The sequence below is a fragment of the Anthonomus grandis genome, chromosome 6, assembly GCF_022605725.1.
Source record: "Anthonomus grandis grandis chromosome 6, icAntGran1.3, whole genome shotgun sequence".
NCBI classification, from domain to species: Eukaryota; Metazoa; Arthropoda; class Insecta; order Coleoptera; family Curculionidae; genus Anthonomus; species Anthonomus grandis.
Window position 1 is genome coordinate 22,124,492 of NC_065551.1, and position 20,418 is coordinate 22,144,909.

At 29.8% G+C, this 20,418-nt stretch overlaps 2 protein-coding genes across 4 annotated transcripts in view; one reads left to right on the forward strand and one right to left on the reverse strand.

The window, feature by feature from the left end:
* LOC126737102 (uncharacterized) lies at positions 1-14,304 on the forward strand. 2 transcript variants are annotated; one of them, XM_050441816.1, is made up of 7 exons: positions 1-16; positions 1,609-1,940; positions 3,014-3,169; positions 3,622-3,839; positions 10,064-10,216; positions 13,620-13,803; positions 14,011-14,304. In XM_050441816.1, exons 2-7 carry the CDS (start codon positions 1,706-1,708, stop codon positions 14,226-14,228), a joined length of 1,164 nt encoding a protein of 387 aa, XP_050297773.1. In that variant the 5' UTR covers positions 1-16; positions 1,609-1,705; the 3' UTR covers positions 14,229-14,304. The 2 variants fall into 2 exon arrangements, with proteins under 2 accessions (XP_050297773.1, XP_050297774.1); XM_050441817.1 differs by lacking the exon at positions 1-16 and having other exon boundaries at positions 1,498-1,940; positions 14,065-14,304.
* The window catches only part of LOC126737101 (O-acyltransferase like protein-like), a 21,747-nt gene continuing 15,543 nt past the window's right edge, over positions 14,215-20,418 (reverse strand). For both annotated transcript variants that reach the window (XM_050441815.1, XM_050441814.1), the window contains exons 7-12: positions 19,677-20,006; positions 19,436-19,623; positions 19,056-19,381; positions 14,655-14,797; positions 14,456-14,567; positions 14,215-14,395 (exon numbers count right to left, since the gene is read on the reverse strand). In XM_050441815.1, coding sequence (XP_050297772.1) covers positions 14,352-14,395; positions 14,456-14,567; positions 14,655-14,797; positions 19,056-19,381; positions 19,436-19,623; positions 19,677-20,006 — 1,143 coding nt within the window. In that variant the 3' untranslated portion in view covers positions 14,215-14,351. The remainder of the gene's footprint in view (positions 14,396-14,455; positions 14,568-14,654; positions 14,798-19,055; positions 19,382-19,435; positions 19,624-19,676; positions 20,007-20,418) is intronic.

Here is a 20,418-nt window from a genome sequence, read left to right on the forward strand (position 1 = left end):
AAGAAATAGGAAAATTGTAAGGTTTATAGTTAACATATATTTAGTTTGTCCATAAGACTCATAATATAATAATGAATTGAAAAAATTGATTTTTTGTTAGTAAAAAATTGTGCAAAAGAACTTTTACACAGGGTTAGCTTAGGCTCAAGTAATTAAAGATTTTCTAGTGTTCTTGTTAATTTTGGGTTGTTATTTTAAGGTTCTTTATGAAATACACTAAGATAAATAGCAGGATAGCTATATTGGATTTCTCACTATTATAAAAAGATATAACAGCAAACGATATCACAAAAACTCTGAGCGTTTGAAATTTATCATGAATCTACCCTTTTTTGTATTTTCTTATGAAATTCTTAAAAGTACCGTATATTTAGTAAATGTGAGTTATTAACTTTGAATTAATTATCTGCAATATCATATACTTAATTCATTCATTAAATTCGGCCATTACCATCATAGTTAAGAACTTACCTAATAAAATTTTAAATTAAAATAATTTAACAAAAAATCTTGAAACTTATTTTAATTTTAAAATAAATTTACACATTTATTCACAATAAATCTAAAAAAAAAACAACTTTAAACTAATAATTAATATAAATTAAACGCCGTAAAAATAAATAATACCTAGAACACAAATTAAATCAAATACAAAAAAAATACTCTTACAACTTGAAGCAAGGTTTCTAACTATATACAAAACATTAAAATGAGTAAATGCTTAAGAAAATTCCTCTGCTCTGGAAACCTAAAAACCGCAAAAAATATTAAAATACCTAAAATAAATTTATTTAAATGCTAGAAACAAAATACGTGAAATGCCTGGAGGGGTATTAAAATTTACTGCCAAAAGCATGGAAATCTCGAAAAGGTTTCAATTATCTGAAAAATATGTAAACATTGGATAAGTTATTTTTTTATAATGAAGCAAATAGAGAACCAGGATTAAATAATAAAACGAAGATATTAAATAAACAAGTTGCTTCCAATGATTTCTTTGATTTCCAAATCAAACAAACCACTAGTCATAATAAGATTATTCTGGTGATTATTATGTTAAATATTTATTGTTGTATATCTAATAAACTCATTTAATATTATTTAAATTGCTCAACAAAACCATATTATTATATATCCTTCAGTTGGTATAGTAATTTTAATCAAAAGATTTACTAATGTTCTTACCTTTATTCGATATATATATTGTAGCACATCTTTAAATATCATTAAATCATTATACTCATATGTAATATTAGTGCTAAGTTTGTATTTAGTTTAATATCTTAAAAAAAATATCTATGATATTCAGTTTTGAGCTCGACTAGGACCGAAATAAATTTTCCAAATAATCATGACTATACTAATTAAAAACTCTATAGACAATAAAGTAAATGATTATACCTTAATGGTAATCAAAACATAAATTATTACAATGATAAAACAGATAAATGATAAATAATCTAAATTGGCGTGATTTTATAGTAATCGCGACTATTATATTACAAATTCCCACTTTGTAAAGGCCAACATCATAGATGTAAATATTTGCCTTGTTTATTAGCTAATCTGTAACAATACAATTAATACTGTCTCTTATTTGCTGTTTAGATTAGGCTTACGGTGTCAAACATATAAATTAGTTGGTTTATGTCTGCATTTGTATTAGATTTCGCAAAAAATGCTTTAACTTTGGTATTTTATAATAATGGATCTAAATAAAAAGGATGCTGAAGAGGGTCTATTGGAGGATGGATTACAAAAAATAGTTATAGTACGTCAAGAGAGTAAACAAAAGCAAAATTTGCCAGTGATCAGTGTTGTGGATGTGTTGCTATCAGTGCTTATTGTTACCCCACTGGTTGTGTTTACATGGAGAGGAATATGGGGATTTATGGATATTCATGGAGATAAATTTCCTCTATCAGTTTCTTTTATATTGGGTAAGTCTATGTGTTAATTAGGTATATGCTGTTAAATACGTAAAAAAATAATACATAAATAATATCTGATCATCCTTAAGAAATGTTATAATAGATTTTCTACTAATATCGTTTATCGCCCATTTTAATCTTCAAGGAATGCTTTTTAAGCAATTATGTGCAGCTTAATTTAGACGAAATTGCCCTCCCAATACTCAGTATCATTACGTGTAATTCATTTCATGAGCATTCATATTGCATCTAGCCGAGCTTCTCTTATTTTTCTTATAAATTTAATCTTAAATGAAAGCTCTTTTCGGTTTTACTGCAGTTATAAAAATATTTTTCTTCGGTATAAAAGTTTTTTTGTGAATTTCTTAGTATTTCTGCACTACTGAAAGGAATTTTCTAACTTTTATGTACCTTAGAAGAAATGCTTTCGGGAAAATATAAATAAAGAATTCGCAGATGCACCATTTATTTAATGATTTTTTTTTTTTAATTTAAATTTATCCACATACATTCAGTGTTAATCATAATAACCTTGAAAAACTGGTAATAAGATAACTTAGTAAGAATACGATATTTTGTACGGTTTTCTCTAGTATAAAACTAAAGCATGGTTTAATCATTACAATATACAATAATATACATATATTTCTTCAAGACGTTTGACAAAGTATCTACTTCTTTTTAAACCTAAATGTGTTACAAATTGCTAGATCTCCTGATAGTGTTATTACTTTAAAAGGAACTAATAATAAACCAAGGTCGGTGCTGTAGTTTTATTAGTCTTCGATATCTTCAGATTTTTTCAACGTAAGACGTGTTACATCCAAAAGTAATAATTTCTTCATCCTAATTTTTTGTCAATCAGCTCTTACATCAAGTAAGTAACACTTCTTATGTGATTATATTTAGAACCCCTTAAATGCAGTTTATTGAGTGCCACAAGTTCTACAAATAGTAAATATGTAAATATATTTGAAAATTCTAAAGAGGTCAGAACCATTCTTTAGACCCTTCTATTCCAATGTTTTTTTATAGTAAGTAGTTCTGCTTATCTTTATATATTAAGTTGTTTTTCTATTCAGGTATAACAATTCATATAGTATTAGCAGTTAGCCAAGATCACCTCCACAGCGCTATAGTACAATCGGATAAACACTGGTCACTGAAAATAGTGTCGCATTTCTTAAGAAGATTTTATACTTACGTATTTTTGACGATTACAGTTCTACATTGGAGAGGTATGTTTAATTTTTTAATATTTTGAACCATTTTTTTTTCTGATAAATGACGTATATAATGAAATATTAAACTATATTCCAAAGAGTATAGATTATCAGATTTATTACTTAAATTTTATTATTATTTTTTTTTTTAAGATTCAAGTGTTATTAATACTGCGCCACCTTTAATTAAGATAAAAATTTATATGTAATATTATTTCATAAAATTGTTAGATTAGCGAGTCAGAAAATCATCTCGTTTTTGCAGTTAGGCAAAAACTTTAAAATTTTAAAATGTGATTCTCAATAACCTTAATAAAATACTTATGTTAAGTCTAATCCAATCAAATTAAATCAAAATCAATTTAGTAAAATAACAAATAATACGATATAATAGTCTTATTAATCTTCTGTTTTTTTTTAAATATTTAATTACTTTTAATAATTTCTCTCATATACTTTTTTTAAAGGTTGTTGGGGCCTATTAGACCTTCTTTTTGATATCCGCTTTACCGCCGAAGGAGTTGCTAAAAAAGAGGGAAGTCTATGGATGATTTTGCTATGTGGCTTATGCTTTACCACATTAATTTCTATTAAGGGATTAAGAAATGCTACCGCTCCACCATTTGCTATTTGCATAGACAAGGGAAACTATGTATTTCGGTTTCCAACGATGTTTCGTAAAAAAGTAAGAATCAGTTTCAGAATTTGGGTTTAAGAAACACAGATTTTCTATACTCTGTGTTTTTACTTTTGATTACATTAAAACTTAAAAATAAATCTTAACCCTTCATTAGTCGTTTTACTTTTATAACTGGTGGTAGTTGACTCGGTATCACTGAAAGCATAAATCAGAAAACGTCTTGAAAATTGTTGTTATATTTTTTATTTATTCATTACACAAAAACATGAAATTCATAATAAATATCTTTATTAAATAGCACATGAGTATACAATGTAATTTTAAAAGTAAATGACACTCTTTCAGGAGTGTAATTCTTGCATAAAAATGAGACAAAAAATTCCTATTAAAATGGGTCCGCAAACGCTTCCTAAGAGAATTATGTCCCTTTTAATAAGACATTTTGAAGATGATTTTTTTCTCTATAACTTTTAAACCGTTTACAATAAAATTCTTAAAGTTGATGTACTATAAAATATTAGACGGTAGTTAAAATACTAAATAAATAAATTTAAAACTTTTAGTTAGTTGGGTCACATACGGGGGCGGGTAGGGGTTAAAACATCCCTATTTTTTTAACGGTCTGGGTTATTTTTCTGTTTTATTTAAAAATTATAAAACTTTAGAGATTTTTACGTGAAAAAAAAACTTTAATTTGCGTATGTTTCCTGATGAAATTTAGGTAGTCTGCATTTCGACATAAAAAACTGTTTATTTAAAAATTTATTTAAAAAAATGCAAAAAAAAATTCAAAAGACAAGTTCCTAATCTTTTTATTTAATTACAATGCACTCGTGGACGAATTCATGGACTGTTTTTAGCTGTTTGAAATCCTTCCTCTATTCTTTGTCTAAGAACATCAACATTGGGTGTTGGGCGAGAATAAACAAGCTGTTTTGTGTCCCCATAAATAAAAATCAGAGGGTTTAGGTCAGGAGACCGTAGTGGCTATGATACTGGACCCCCACGACCTACTCAATGCTGCGGGTAAGCATTATTTAAATGGTTTCTAAAGATAATGCTAAAATGTCGGAAAAAGCCCTTGCATACATAATAAAAATATCAGCTTGTTCTTTATACGTAAAATTCATTTTTCTTTATTAAACTCAATACACACTAAGTCACCAAAGGCAATTCTTATTATTAATAAACTAATTTAAAAAACACTCTTCTAACTGATCACTATGGCTAAGTCAAACGTATTTTACGATGATAATTATAGATGATTTACCAAAAATACCGGCAGAATAAATTTCGTAAGGTATTAAATGCATCCTTCTGTCCACGATAGTAAAAAAGGTTTTTATAGAAGGTATTTACGATACAAGATTTGAAATTAGGTACTGAACTTTATTTTAAATGCGAACTAATTTTACCAAATTTAATACTATTAAATTTACATGAATATTCAGAAAGTTTTCAGTCATTTTCGTCGTAAATCGAACGTTTTATCGCAAAGAACTAAAAGTACCCTTTTTACGTAAAAAACTCTAGACGTTTCGTAATTCCCAACTAAAATCGCAATAAGACAAAGCGTAAAAGAAATAATGATATTTTAATTTTTACCCACCCCTATATGCCACGCCACTGACTAAAATTTTTAATTTTTTTATTTAGTATTTTTACTATCTAATGTTTTACAGTTTAACATTTATCAAAATTTTATTGTATGCGGTTTTAAAGTTATAGAGAAAAAATCGTCTTTAAGGTGCCTTATTAAATAGGGAATAACTCCCTTATCAAGCGTTTACGAGCCCATGTTAATAGCAATTTTCTGTCTTATTTATATGCAAGAATTACGCCCCCCGAAGGATGCTGCTTACTTTTGAATTACCCGGTATGAATTTCAACATTCAAAAATTATTCAAAATAATGAACTTAAAAGATTTCTTATAATTTAAAATAAACATAATAAAAAATACTTATCATAAAGAATTACTTACGCTAATCTTACATATTTCTTGTAGATGTTCGAGGCATATAATATATATTGCACTTCATGAAAGAAAAACGCGTGCATCGGTTTTGGTTTTAACATCTACAGTGACATACTTTTTTTGGTTCTTATTACTTATGCTTTCTTAATTTGTTTTACGCCACTCATTTCTATAATTCCTGATAATACAGCTATTGTCCTTAGAGTAACTTTTTGGTGTAAAAAGGTTTTTTTAAATCATGCAATATTATTTATAGAAAATTTTTTTTTCATGTTGATTATGGGGTTGTTTTTAACGTAAACTACTACTAAATCAAGCCTACCTACAGAAAGGAATAGAAGACTACCGGCAGCGCCTTCTTTAAGTTCAAATTAAAATTTTATTCAGCATACGTACTATCACAGGTGATAAAATCATCAAAAGGCAAAGACTTAATGAAATATGAAATAGGAAAACAATTTACATTCATTATTAAAGTCCTAAATCCTAAAAAACGCCACCTATGTAAGTTTTATTAACAAATAAATATTAAAATACCTATACTGCATATTATATCGTACAATACATTTAATGCAAATAAAAATTAACATGAACATCGGAAAATACAGAAACACACAACAAAGTGTAAATTCGGTGGCGTTTATGAATGCTTTGTAATTTTTTTTTAATGTGTTACAAAATTGATTTCAAGATAGGAAACGTATGCTTTCTGCCAAACATTAAAGAATTTTACCTAACTTGTGGGATAATGATGGTAGTTTGAATTAAGATAATATAGCTCATAATTCCTGCAACAATACACTTAGCATTCATTAATATACCTGCCCTGCAGAGTATGGTCATGATCCCATACTGTATAAAACACGTTTTTGGATCAGCTTACAGTGTGGATGATCTACACCATTGATAACTATAATTATTGCTTTCCTGCACAAAAAGAATTTGAACAGATAATATAAAGAGAATGAGACTATAGGAAGCCACTGATTAAAATACAGTATGATATGCCTGCAGTAAAAAAAGTGGTAATACCCTTTTTAACCTTTTTAAGAGGAAAAGTATCTTAGATAAAGGACCAGCCAGTAAATCAATATGACTTTAGAGATGGATTAAAATATAGTACCAGAAATTTCAATTTACGAGGGTTGAGCACAGCAGTCTTTCTTCGACCAAGAGTCATATTATTTAATTTTAGCATGATTTTTTTTTGCACAAGATTGTCTCCAAAAACATTAATACTCTCAGATCCACTACTGTCAAGATTTTCCCTATCGGAATTTCTAATAGAAAAAATTATATCGTTAACAAATAATACTAGTTTGGATTGAGGTATGAAGTGATGTATGTAATTTATAAAAATCAGAAAAAGCAAGGGGCTCACATTGATCCTTGAGGTACTTCATGGGTTGAATAAGCTTCATCTGAGGTGCTTTATCCAAAGAATATGACTTGGTAACGGTCACGCAGGTAGCTGCTTAGAAATTTTACGATAATCCCATTTATACCACATGCTTCTAACTTTTTCACAAGAAATTCATGTAAAATAAATGTGCATGTGCTGTCCTTCCTCAAAGGCCTCTACCATAGAGTCTAGTCCTATGTTGCCTGTGTAGTCGGATGTTGTCGAAACCCAAATTGAGAAGGCGAGATAAGAAAATTTGCCTCCCAAGTTATTGAAGCGCTGGTTTTTTAGTATACTCTCAAAAAATCTTTGGTATTAGAGGAAATAATGAATTTAGTAATTGCCAGCATTATGCCTCAGATCTGATTTATCAGATTTTATATACATATTTATGAGTTTTGTACAAGGGATTATTAGTGAATATTTATGAGACAGCATAGCATTCATACAAAGCAAAATAATAGGCGAAGGGTCCCGTTTACTTCATAATCTTTATTTAAAAAATCCCGACGCATTTCAGTTGTTAAACCATTGTCAAAAATTGAAAACTATGTAAGTAAAATATAAAAGGTTATTATAAAAGAAATAAATTTATTAAAAACATAATAAAACTTACATTATATTATTACAAAAAGTCCATAAAAAGGGTATGGGCATTTCTACATTTTGGACATCTCTATGGTAATCTAACATTCATACGCATCTTGGATTCGCTTATTTTTTAGAGAGTGTAAATTGTATTTGTAGGTGAAATATCACTAAATAGTAAAACTAGTGCTATCAATGTAAATTTTTATTTATGCCTCTTAGACTATTTATGCCTCCCAAAATATATCACGCATCTCTCTTTATTCATTATTAAACCAATTTGGAGTCACTTAACTAACCAAAAATCTTTATTTTTACTCTCGACACGTATTTCGCTAACAATGTTAGCATCTTCGGGAGAAGATTAAATATAAACTAAAACTACTTACAAATTATTTTGGAGTATTTACATCTTTACTTGATTTAACGCATTTGGATGGAAAACAATGTTGGACACCCCGTTCCAGAACAAACATAAATTTGTGAAATTTGTGGATATTTAACAAATCAACATCATTAATAAAAGTTCAGCCTTGTGAGTCTAAATAAAATATAATATTTAAAATTACATTTTGCGTTAGTGGTGCATATGTATAATACTCAGGTTTTGATTTAGTTCCCCCAAGTTTTATAACGAGTTCTTTGATTCAGATGATGAAAAATAAGTATTTATGATATCTGTGCTGAAGCTAATGTAATCATTAGGATTTAAAAAATTATAATTTTTGGAGCTTTACTAAGCTTTGGGACCTACTTATTTGGCTTCCAGAAAGATGATTTACTCTTTGAGGAGTAGACTAATCTCCTTTCATTTATTCTTGCCTTGTACTTCTAGCGCAATTGTAGTTTTGAATTTAATTGATCTACAACGTCTACGACCTTCATGGGCTGTTGTAATATGTAACAATTTCGGGTTTTCGTAAGTAATGAGTATGCTAATGAATCGTTTTATCATAATGTAAGGATGAAAGTAGCAGGACTTCTGCACATAGGGGATATTGGTAAAATTTTTTTAAGAGCCAAATAAATTTAAATTAGTTAAGTGTTTTTGATCTAAAAATTTAAAGGTTATTTCTGGTATAATCTTGGATCAAGTTTTAGCTACGGCTATTTTTTATTTAAATAATCGAGTCACAAAATTTACGCTTGTAAACCAATTATTTATGGTCAAGTTGCGGGCAGAACCATAAATAAATTTGCAAAGTCTTTCCAGCATAACATCTTTTGATCTGATGCTTGAAGTAAACATTTTTAATCTATATTTGGCAGGTTTTAATGCTATGTACTGAAGAAATATGTATTTTCCTCTGAACACCTGCTCACTTTTGATCAGAAGTAACATATATCGGTAGACTACAGCTTTCCTTAAATTTTTTAACAAACTTTTAAAAATTGACGAGCTTGGAACAAGTCTATCAATTATGTTTTTATCCTCTCAATTGCTTTAATCATCAATATGCATTGGTTTTTCACAGATTATCAGCTTTGAGATGATTTGATTTTAAATTTCTCTCACTGAAGGTATTTATTAGTAATTTGAAGAATAATATGTAGTATAATTTTATCAAAAAATATCTCCATACCTCAAAAGGCACCTTTAGTTTTCTTGGCTAATCTAGAGTTAGATAATCTACACATATAATTTTCTTGGCGACTGTAAACGTTTTTTAAAGGTATTCCTTTAAGCAATTTAGAGATTTCTCAAGGTAATACGTGTAGGTCTTAAAATAAGGTCTTAGATTTTTCGACTAGTTTACATCAGGATCAGAGTCACCAATATCCTGCTCTGATTACTTACTGATTTACTGCTGTTCCTTCACAAAGTCCTCTCTATCGTCCATTTCTTTATGTTCAACACTAAATTAACTTTTAGATAAAACCTTAGTCATTAGCGTTCTGAGTTTTGTAAGACGACATGACTAAAATTAAAGTAATAATACAATACAGAAGAAAACAAAAAAGTTTTTCCATAAATTTTATTACGTCTACAGTCGTTAATAATAAATGTGGTCACATACACTGAAATTAATCTATGCATATAATAATCTAAATCCACCTACACTCGAATTATGTTGCACTAATATCAATGCGGTTAATCTCGCGCTAAATGTTAATGCTATCAAGCGCTTAATGTCAATGCGTAACGAGGGAGGTTAAAAACTAATGAAGGGGTAAAGAGTATCTGAAGTACTTTATCAAGAACTTTAGTTACACATAGCAGTACAAAAATTTCTTTATTTTCTTTACTATACTTTTATGATCATAATTAGTATAATTTTTTTGTAAATTGTATACATTTTTAGACTAAACATAGCTTGGGACTAACTATTTTGGATGCTATGTTTTCGGTAGCAGTTATGGGAAATCTGGTAGTTTCATTTTGGCGAGGCCTGTGGGTGATAACAGACATTTTGTTATTACCAGATAATTTCCTTTGGTCTTCTTGGATGAGCTTGGTAAGTAGCAAATTTTCCCAAAATATACTATAAATTAACATGGCAACAGCAGCTTGAGGTGAAGGAGCCAGTAAGAGAAAAGGATACCCTCTTATTCTTGGATTGCGAAATTGGTCCTAAAGCCAGATTAACTAATAAAAAGTCAAGATTATGAAAGTGTAAAAGGCAAGAATCAACCACTGCATTACAGACGATTTTGCATAGTGTTCATTTAGAGAAAGCCATTGTCAGATCGAGGATAAAGATATGAAGAAGTTTGATCATATCTCATATCACATATCGCTTTGCATAAAGCATTTTATTTAATAAGCACTGAATTATAAAAAAATTTCCTGAGTGCCGAATTTAATTACGGAATGTCAAAATTCTTCAGACTAAATAATTGACAAATTATAATGTTTTTGTCAATTTCTGGAGGTTACTACCGAATTAAAGAGTAATCCAAACCGAACCGAATTAAAATTACAACTTTCTTACCGCATACCAAAAACGATAATGCTGAGATGGACTTAAAAAATCGTTTATTTCTATCGACACACCGACACAGATCTGTCATTACCAATTGCTGAATACCTTAAACAAAACTGACATGACCATGAGGGTCAGAGGAAGAAAAAAGCTATCAATAGCACAACATCTACACTACAATATCTAAAAAGAAGAGGAAATATACTGTTGGCCACTAGAACCTGGCTGTAGAACCTAGACAAAGTGACCTTTATGTCAAGGATCTAGCCCAAGAGTCATTCCAAGAGAGCTGCATAGGAACCTGGAGACCTTGGGCCTGTCAAAGAATATCTTTCTACCACCAGGACCTACCTATAAGAATAATGGAATTCTTCGTTAATGGAACATACATGAACAACAACATCATACCAAATAAAAAATTTAACAATATTAAAAGGCATATAAGTTTATGATATCTTGAATTTCTGAAACGCCTTGGTGATATCAAGGAACACCACAGCTGTGCTACCTTTAGAATCCATACAATCCAGGGAAGAGGAGAAACCTGAAGTGCCCCTGATCATTAGCCTTTCCACTTGGAATGTTCGGCTCTTGACCAATTTAAAAGTAGTCGTTAAGTTTTTTTAATAAACTTTTACGAAAGCTACAAGTTTGGTCAAAGTCTCGAACTTATATTACAATAAATATATAATTGATAATGCATTTATTTTGTCCATAAAGATATCATCAGATCTAAATAAAGATATTAAAAATACTAAACACGAGTTACCAATTGTGAGACTTTAAACAACTTGAAGTTCTATGACTAAAGTTGGAAAAGTTCATAATGCCATTAAAGAAATTAAAAGATTAAAAGTTGAATCCAAGAAATAAGCAAAATGCGATTACCAGGCGCTAATATGCTACTTGGCAAGTACAAAGAGAGAGTACAAACATAGAGCTTATATTTCAATGAAAAAGTCAATTGCTGAATCTGCCGCAAACTTTGCTCCAGTATTAACTTTAAAGTAACACTAACCAATACAAATTTAGTTCAATTGTATGCAGCAATAACGTAATACTGTGACAAGGAAGTAAAAAATTCTATTTTCAAATTAGAAAGAAATTAAAGGAAATACTTAAACAAGAAATGACAAAAAATATGGACGGTTTTAACGCAAAGAGGGGCAAGTAACTGATAGGATATATCATAGGACCATATGGGCCTGGAAAGAGAAAATATAGAAGAAATGTGTTTGGTTTATTTGCAGAAGAGTAAGAATTCATTATGGCAAAAACCTCATTCAAAGTCTCAGCTAGAGGCTTATTTACCTGGAAATCTCCTCGTGACAGGATAAATTACATAATTAGAAACCACATTGCTGCATAACTGCATACTTATGACCAAAGGATACAGAAATATTGTAAGTCGGTAAAAGCCTATTCGGAAGCTGATATACCCTTAGATTATAATCCCCTTCTCATCGTATAACAATGAGGGAACCCCTATAACTAATGTTGCTGACTAGAAAGACACATGGAAAACATACTGAGAACAACTCTTTTATGACACAAAAGCTAAGCCTACCAAATTAGATAAGATGATACAGATCCTGTTATCCTCATTGATGAGATCAAAGCAGCAATAAATTTCATGAAGGAAGATAAGTCTCCGAAATGCGATAATATAAATAAGAGTTCTTAAAACTTTTTAATGAAGGCAGCATTAGGTTATTAACAAACGTGTTTAATAAGATATAATATTATGTTAAGATTCCTGATCAGGAGCTAAATACTGTAAAGACTTTAAAGCTTGATAAGTCTTTTACTAAAACTATTTCTAAGAGTCATACAAGAAGCTACAGGATCTATGAAGACAATTCTATAAGACAGAACTCTTACCTAGACAGTTTGATTTCAGAGATGTTAGTATATTTAGTACGAGATGCCATATAAAGCATCTAAGTTTCAATTCGCCAATGCAGATACATGAGTCTTTACATGTTTGATTGCCTATCAAAAGGCATTTTATAGGATAAAATATCAAGCAATTATAGAAATTTTGAAAAATATAGGCTTGGATTTTATAGATTTCAACATAATAGTTAACCCGTACTGGAATCTATCACCTTTTGTTAGAATCGAAAAATAAGACAACAGATAAAATGAGAAGAGGATGTTTACCTTTTCATTATTGTTCAATATTTATTGAGACATTATATATAGAAAAGCCCTTAGAATAATCAGATTCACGATTATCTCTGAATGCAGAAAGTATGTTAGAAAACTATGGTAATTTTTGCCGGCAGCAAAGAGGGGTTACAAAAACTCATAAAAGAACAAAGTACATTCAAAGTATATGACCTGGACGTTATAATATAAAAAAGGCAAAACTGATGATTATAAGCACAGACAATACTAATACTGTCAAGCCTTTAATTAACTGTCAACTTATATTTAATCAAGAAACGATAATTCGAGTGAGCAGTATCATAAATCTCGGCACTCTGGTGAACAAGCAATAAAATATGAAGTAGAAATGAAAAAACTTGGCCTATTATTATATTATAGAAAATTAAGGATGCCATAAAGAGACTTTATAACAAATATCGAGGTTTTTAGCAGAGTGGGCAAGGAAAAGAAAGTAATTATTACTGTGAAAAACGGAAACTCCAATATTTTCACTTCGAAGGACACATATTGAAAACAAAAACAGATTTCACTTATTGCAGATTTTCTTGCAAGGAATGTACTAGGAAAATAAAGTTCCAATAAAAAAAACAATCGCATGCTTAAAAACTCCTTAAATATAGGTACAGCTGAGTTATTTCGGGCTACAGTGTACAAAGTAACATAGCATGGTATGATAGCTAACATAAAAAAGGGAAAGGGACTAATACGTATATTTTCCCTATAATATATATCGAAATTTGAAATTATTTATTTCATTTTGCAGATCTTAGGAATTATAATCGTAGGTTTGGTATATAGGTTACAAAATTTCTTTAAAACCTTATGTGCCAAACTGACAGGAGTTCCAAAAATTATTGCAGCTGATACTTATATTGTAATGTCCATATTAGCTACTATTTTATACTGGAGGGGTATTTGGAGCTTATCAATAATTTACATTATACCAAGTAAGTATACATTAATATAAACTAATTTAAATTGTAAACTTGATTTAATTGATTTAGAATATAATACACATTAATATGTAACTAAATTTAAATAAGAGTCTTGTATAAGTCTAACATACTTCTTGCGCAACTTTTTCGATAGTCAAAAGATAAAAAAATATTTTATATTTGTTAACACGTTTTAAAAAAACCAAATCTTCTTTTTAGGTGAGCCTGAGCTTAGCTGCATACTAACTCACCTAATTAGCTTTATGCTTCTAGTTATAATTGGCTGTTCAAATACGTTATTGGTACGTGGCGTTTACAAGGATGCCAAAGAACCAAATGGGGAATGCGTGGTATTTCCATGCAAATTTTTGGAAATCACTTTAGCACAAGAAAATATAATTGAGGCAGAAGAAAGCAACGATACTAGCAAAGCTTAACTTTATTGCTACAACAAGAGCTTTATGATGTAATATATTATTACTGGTGAATCTAATATAAAGATAATTGTACTAGTGACTGTGTTTCCTTAATGCAAATGTATTATTATGTTAGTGAATTTTCTAGGCATTTTGGTCCTTATCGCTTCCAATTTTCTTATTATTTTCTAAAAAAAATGGAGCATTAAACTTTCTAATGCATAATAGATGTTTAAAAAGTCAATTACTTTTATCTTTAAATAAATACACACATAATCGCATAAATGGATACTCGAAACACAATGATAATGGTATTGCAAGCAGTGACATTACTGCCACATCCCCAATTGAGTCATATGTCTATAAATAAAAAAATAATTATTGATTTTAAAATATCTTATTACAGTTTGCATGTGGTTTATCTTAGAGAAGCGTATCAAAACTTACCGTCAAAAAATCCGAAAAATATGTTGATGTCTTTTTGGAGTTTGTTATCATGGCTTGAACGATGTAATGGAATAAAAATATTGTATAGACTAATCTACCCCATACTTTAAATAGATTCCATGATAGAAAAGTATTGACTGGACCTAAAATGTAGGAAAAATCCATACAAAATTATAGTCCTTCTTTACAAGTTTCATTTAAATCACTTATTATTACTTTGTAATTTAAACATAGACAAACAATAATTTCCATTGCTTTAATCTTTTAATTTAAAAATTCATTGAGATTGTTGATATAGCCAAGAAAAACCTATATTAAATATAAGGATTTAAATATAATATGTACTATAACCTATCTGTCGATAAATAAATTATATTGGTAATTGTTTTTTTTATTTCCATTACTTTTATTATATTATTACCTAAAAATTGTTTGTGACTTTATACCTAAAAAAGCTAAAATTAATGCAACCCGACTTCACAATCTTGTCGACAATTCGACAAGTCCTTTAAAATTTAAACTAATTTAAAATGTTTAAAATAAAATTAATTTACTAGTGCCACAGCAATTTCTCAGTATTCAATTTGGCAGAAAAGTATATTAAAGTTTTGCACAACCTAAATAAAGCGGATTTGTTTTCATATAAATAAAACTGAGAAAAAATTTTGTTAAAAAATCCTCTGTCTAGCTCTAACGTTCAGTCTAATCAAAATTAAGTTTTAATCAATTTTTAATATTGGTAAAGGTAAAAAGTAGGTTAACAGTAATTTACTATTTCCTAACTTTTTTGCATTATTCTTATTAATAATTATTATCAAGCTTTTGAGGTATGTAAGATCAAATAATCAAATAAAAAGTTGTTTTTTAACTTAAACTGACGTCACGCAATCCAGTCAAAGAAGGTTAAAATCAATAGTACCATAGCAACTTCTCCTATCTGCTTTCGGCAGTCGATTTGCGAAAGAAATATATTGAAAATATGCATAACTTAAATGGATTCTATTGCCTTTTTATAATAGGCTAGTAATTTAGTTGAGTAGCTACTAATTTATTAATGTAGTGCGAGTGGACAACAAAAATTAGCAGAATAGTTTAGTCCACTGGATCCATTTGATTCTATTTTGATGGCAGAGTCTCCTACCCGGCGCTGCTGACTACTAAACTTTAACTAAACAGGTATGAATGAATGCCTATGTTTAGTTAAGTACATTAGTGATTGATGACATCTTCAAGGTATTTTTTTTGTTCTTAAAATGTCATGCTAGAATAAAAATACGACATTTAAGCCTGCAAGTCAAAATTTGAAATAAGAGGCACTATGGAACGTGAAAAGTAAATTATATAAATATATTAACACATAAGCGAAACAAGCCGCATATGCCAACTTGGAAAAAGAATTTTTTAAATTTTAATCATTTAGAAATGAACTGTAAGGCTATCGATTAAAGCAGCTAAAATACTATTTTTTGGTGGTCTAGATTGGTTTCAGATCACCGAGTGATCTTGCAGCTCTTTCACGGATAGGCTGAAATTCTATGAGGTATCATAACTTCAAAGTTATTGATACTCTGTTATGTATAGAAATCCTGGGATTCTGGTGTTAAATTTTGCGTTATGCTACAGTCAGTATCAAGGGTGGAACTCGTAGATCTTAAATTTGAAAATAGAGAAGATAAAGGTAGTGCTGCACTTCGTATTAAAGTTGAAGAAGTAGTCAACTCTTGCAATGCAGTTAGAAAACTAAAGATGCATACTTCGGTCATCCTTCACTAAATTTATTTAAAAAAAGCCCACTAATTAAGTTTATGTTTCCGTATGAAACCAGGTGCTGAAGTCGAATCCCATTTAAATAGATTGTATATATTGCTGTTCTTCTAAGGCAAGTTGTAGCGGCATCCCTTTTAGTTGCAATTAGATGTTTTTACCAAACACTATAATTTAGTTTCTTTTTAATTGATTTCCAACAGCTTTTAATTGACATATTTTTTATCTTTTTGATACTTGACCAGATGTTTGCTTGATTTGAAATTTATTCGCGTTGTCTTCATCTATATCTGCAAATTTCGCATTGTGCGCCTAAAAAATTAATAAAATCAAAGATTATGCTTGCGCCTGATTAAAAAAGAATGCATTTCTTTGGTAACAAGTTTGAATTTAAAATAAGTAGCATCACTGTAGTTTTTTGGTATATTAATAATATGTTTCTTTGTTGTAGTTTTCCGATAAAGATAACTGAAGGTATATTGAAAAGGGGTTTAAGGAGGAATGAAACCTACCTGAGTATTATGGTGAATAGAAAGCATGTAGTTATAAATTCACTTACATATTCAGGGAGCTTATATCTTAATTTCAAAAGAACCAAGAGTAGCGTAAGCGTTGCCTTTGTGGACTATAACTACTGTTTTAAATATATAGGTGTCTCTTATGAAGAAGTGTTACCTCAGAGCAAATTATTTCCTTTTAGAGAATGGTCTGGCATCCGAAAAGAAACCCGTTAAAGAAATATTTGCTGAAGACTTCTCCAGGATCAAGACTTAGACTCCAAGAAAAAGTATTCAATGACTGTCTCTCTCGAGCAAGAAAAAACATCGAAAACGGGTTCAGTATAATTACAAGCTAATTTAGGATATTTGAGAAACTTTAATTATTAAAGCCTATTGCGCCCTACATTACTAACTCAGCTTACCAAAAGAGAATAGTCATCAATCTATCGATAATGAGAACCACGATACATGTGTAGTAAACGATAGCAAATGCCGAACGTGGCAAGGATTACATAAGTTAGTCCCACTGAGAACTTTAACAAATCATTCAATAGGAAGAGCTAAAGAACTTTGAGCTAAATATTATGAATATTTTGTATGGGACAGTTCAATTGATTGATAATTACAACTGAAAGAAGGACGTGACTGTATTCTCTCATACGATTGCACTATGGATTTGTTTTTCATGATATGGTTAATAACTTGGCTATAGTCAATTTTGACAGAATAGAACTAGACTTTCTCAAGCTTGGCTAAAAACATTGTTTTAACAAAGAATTTGCCGAGATTAATTTACTTACATTACTTTATTTACTTACAAAAAATATCTAGTTATCTCTAAAGCAGATGAGGGAACTTGCTTAGTGAATATAGAAAAAGCGCTTTATATGTCCAAAGTTGAAACTTTTTTGACTACAAATTATTTTAAACTTCAGTCCTTTAAAAAGTTCTCTCAGAAAAACTTCCAGTTTTATAAAACAGGGTGACCAATTTTTAGAAGAGCATAATCCTTTGTATACCCTCACATCCAGAAACTTTACAAGCTCAGGTCTTTGCTGTTGACCCAAGTCCCTAAACTCGATATTCCAAGACCAGTAGTTAGGTTTGCCAACAGTCCAATCAAGTAACTAGTTTTTTTACAATAGTACCTAAGTCTAAAAGTATATATTATATAAAAACATCCTGAAGAATAAAATAAATAGCATTAATCCCATTTCCTTACTAACATAACTTAAATATTTCCTTTCCCAAGATTTTTTTTAATAGTATGTTTTATCAACAGACAGATGGCTTGGCTATCGGCAGCTACCTATCTTTAGTCTTGATGAATATTTTTATAAAAAATTTGGAACAAAATTTTATAGTAAGTAACAACAATTCGGAAATTTTGAATTCATCTCTAAATTAATGCAATTTTGAATCTTTTTCAATATTTACAATTTTGGGTTTAACAAAAAAGAAATTCTAGATTTTGTACAGAAAAAATGTGCATTTATTTAGTTTTTTTTACTTATTTAAGGGCTAACAAATACCCTCAGAAATTTCAGGAACAAATGCAGATATTGTTGGTTTCCTAAATTCCTGTTTAACCTCGACAAACCAACAACATCTGCATTTGTTCTTACAGTTTGACTAAAGAGCTCTTAAGCTACTGCCCGCTATAAGAAAATATAGTACACATTGCAAATTTGTCTTTACTGGAATTGCAACCCGAAGTTTCGGAAATTCTTACTGCATTACTTTATTTTTTAGGATTTTCTAATTCTAATTTTTTTAAAGTACTGTTTGATACTCTTAAAAATTCTTTTCTATTTATCCACTGACCAATGGGCGCTTTGATTTGTCAGATATTTCTTCCTCAGCATCTTTCAAAATAATATTTAAGATATTTTTTATAGCCTTCTATTCAATTCCATATGACGTCTGTTATTATCCATTTTAAGGCTATTATATGGCATTTAAACTAAAGTAGCCTGAACAGTAATCGATTAGCGCATACTCGCTATAAAGCTAAATTACTTGCTGCTCGACTAAATTACTAGCGAAATTTTGAATATAAGTAGAATGTTTGTTGGAAATTCTATTCATATGTTACTAATAAATTTAAAAACATCACATATTTTAAGTAAAATAATACCTGCATGACCGTGGTAACAACTCCAAATAACCCACATAACACACATAGTCCATATGCTTCGATGAAAAGCTAAAAACAACGAGACCGCAAGCCGATTGTATTCCACATATTCCAGCCGAAACAGACGAGATATTAAAACATTTCCAGGCATACAAATTGCTACTAAAATCCAGCAGCAGCTTTTCAAATAAACAGACATTCTGATATTTTGATGTTTGGTTTTAAATAATGCGTAGCCAAACCAAAGACCTAAAATATATGGACCACCCCTGGCTAGTGGCTGTATGTAGTATCCTGCAAAAAAGTCTGAAAATACCACTGTAGGTCTAAAAACGTTTAATATATTAAGTTATTAAAAATAACATGTTACACTTCCTTACGTAATAGGAACTTGTCCATTTAAGCGCTTAGTCCATGCAATATAAAAATTGGTTGCAATAGTAAAGCTGTAAACGCTGAACAGAAGCGCTAATCCAGCTAAACGATTCTTGTATAAGACAAGTAAAAGTAGTGGAGAGCAATGGTACCAAAATGAGTCAACTCCCAAGTACCAAGTTGGAATAATACACTAACAAAAAAAAAATTGACATTTTAATGGAAGACTTAATTGATTCAACCTACCACATATTTTGGGCTCATAAGCCACTGCATATGTAGCAGAACGTTATACCAGTACTGACCACAATTGTGCTTATGGTAGGAAATTAAATCGTTATATATCGGTCCACCCCCAAAGTGTTTTGTCATAAGGGCGGCAGTACTAACAGCTAATGCCAATGGCACTATTAACCTTAAATGTCTGTATAGGTAAAATTGAAATAAATTTATCCTTACACCCTTGGATAGCATCACAAAAAACCCATTGCTCAGTAACGTTGAAGCTATTAGCAAAAATGTGTCCACTGTCATGGTACCTCCATGAACTGTCGTACTATAATATGACTCCAACCACTAAAAGAATATCAACAAATGTTTATCAAAATAACGATATATCAAAGTATCAAGTGGCAGACCGTATCATAAATATTATTTGGTTTTGAATTCGTAATGCCAAACACAGACGTTTGTAAACCCTAGAATAACATGAGCGCTCCTGCTGTGGGCAAACACAGCAACACGTTCCAGAATTACTAATTTGTCGGTAAGGAATAATTAAAGTACTGGATTATTAATCAAAGTAGAATAGTTTACACCCACTTTGATTAATATTCTATAAACTGTGCCCTAAATAAGCATTGTATTTACTTTTTAATATATCGCCGCACACTTACTGAAGAGGCTTAAAATAATCACTATTATTATAAATGCTTTTGAAAATTGTAATCTTAATAGATTTTATAAAATTAATTTTTAAAATATAAAT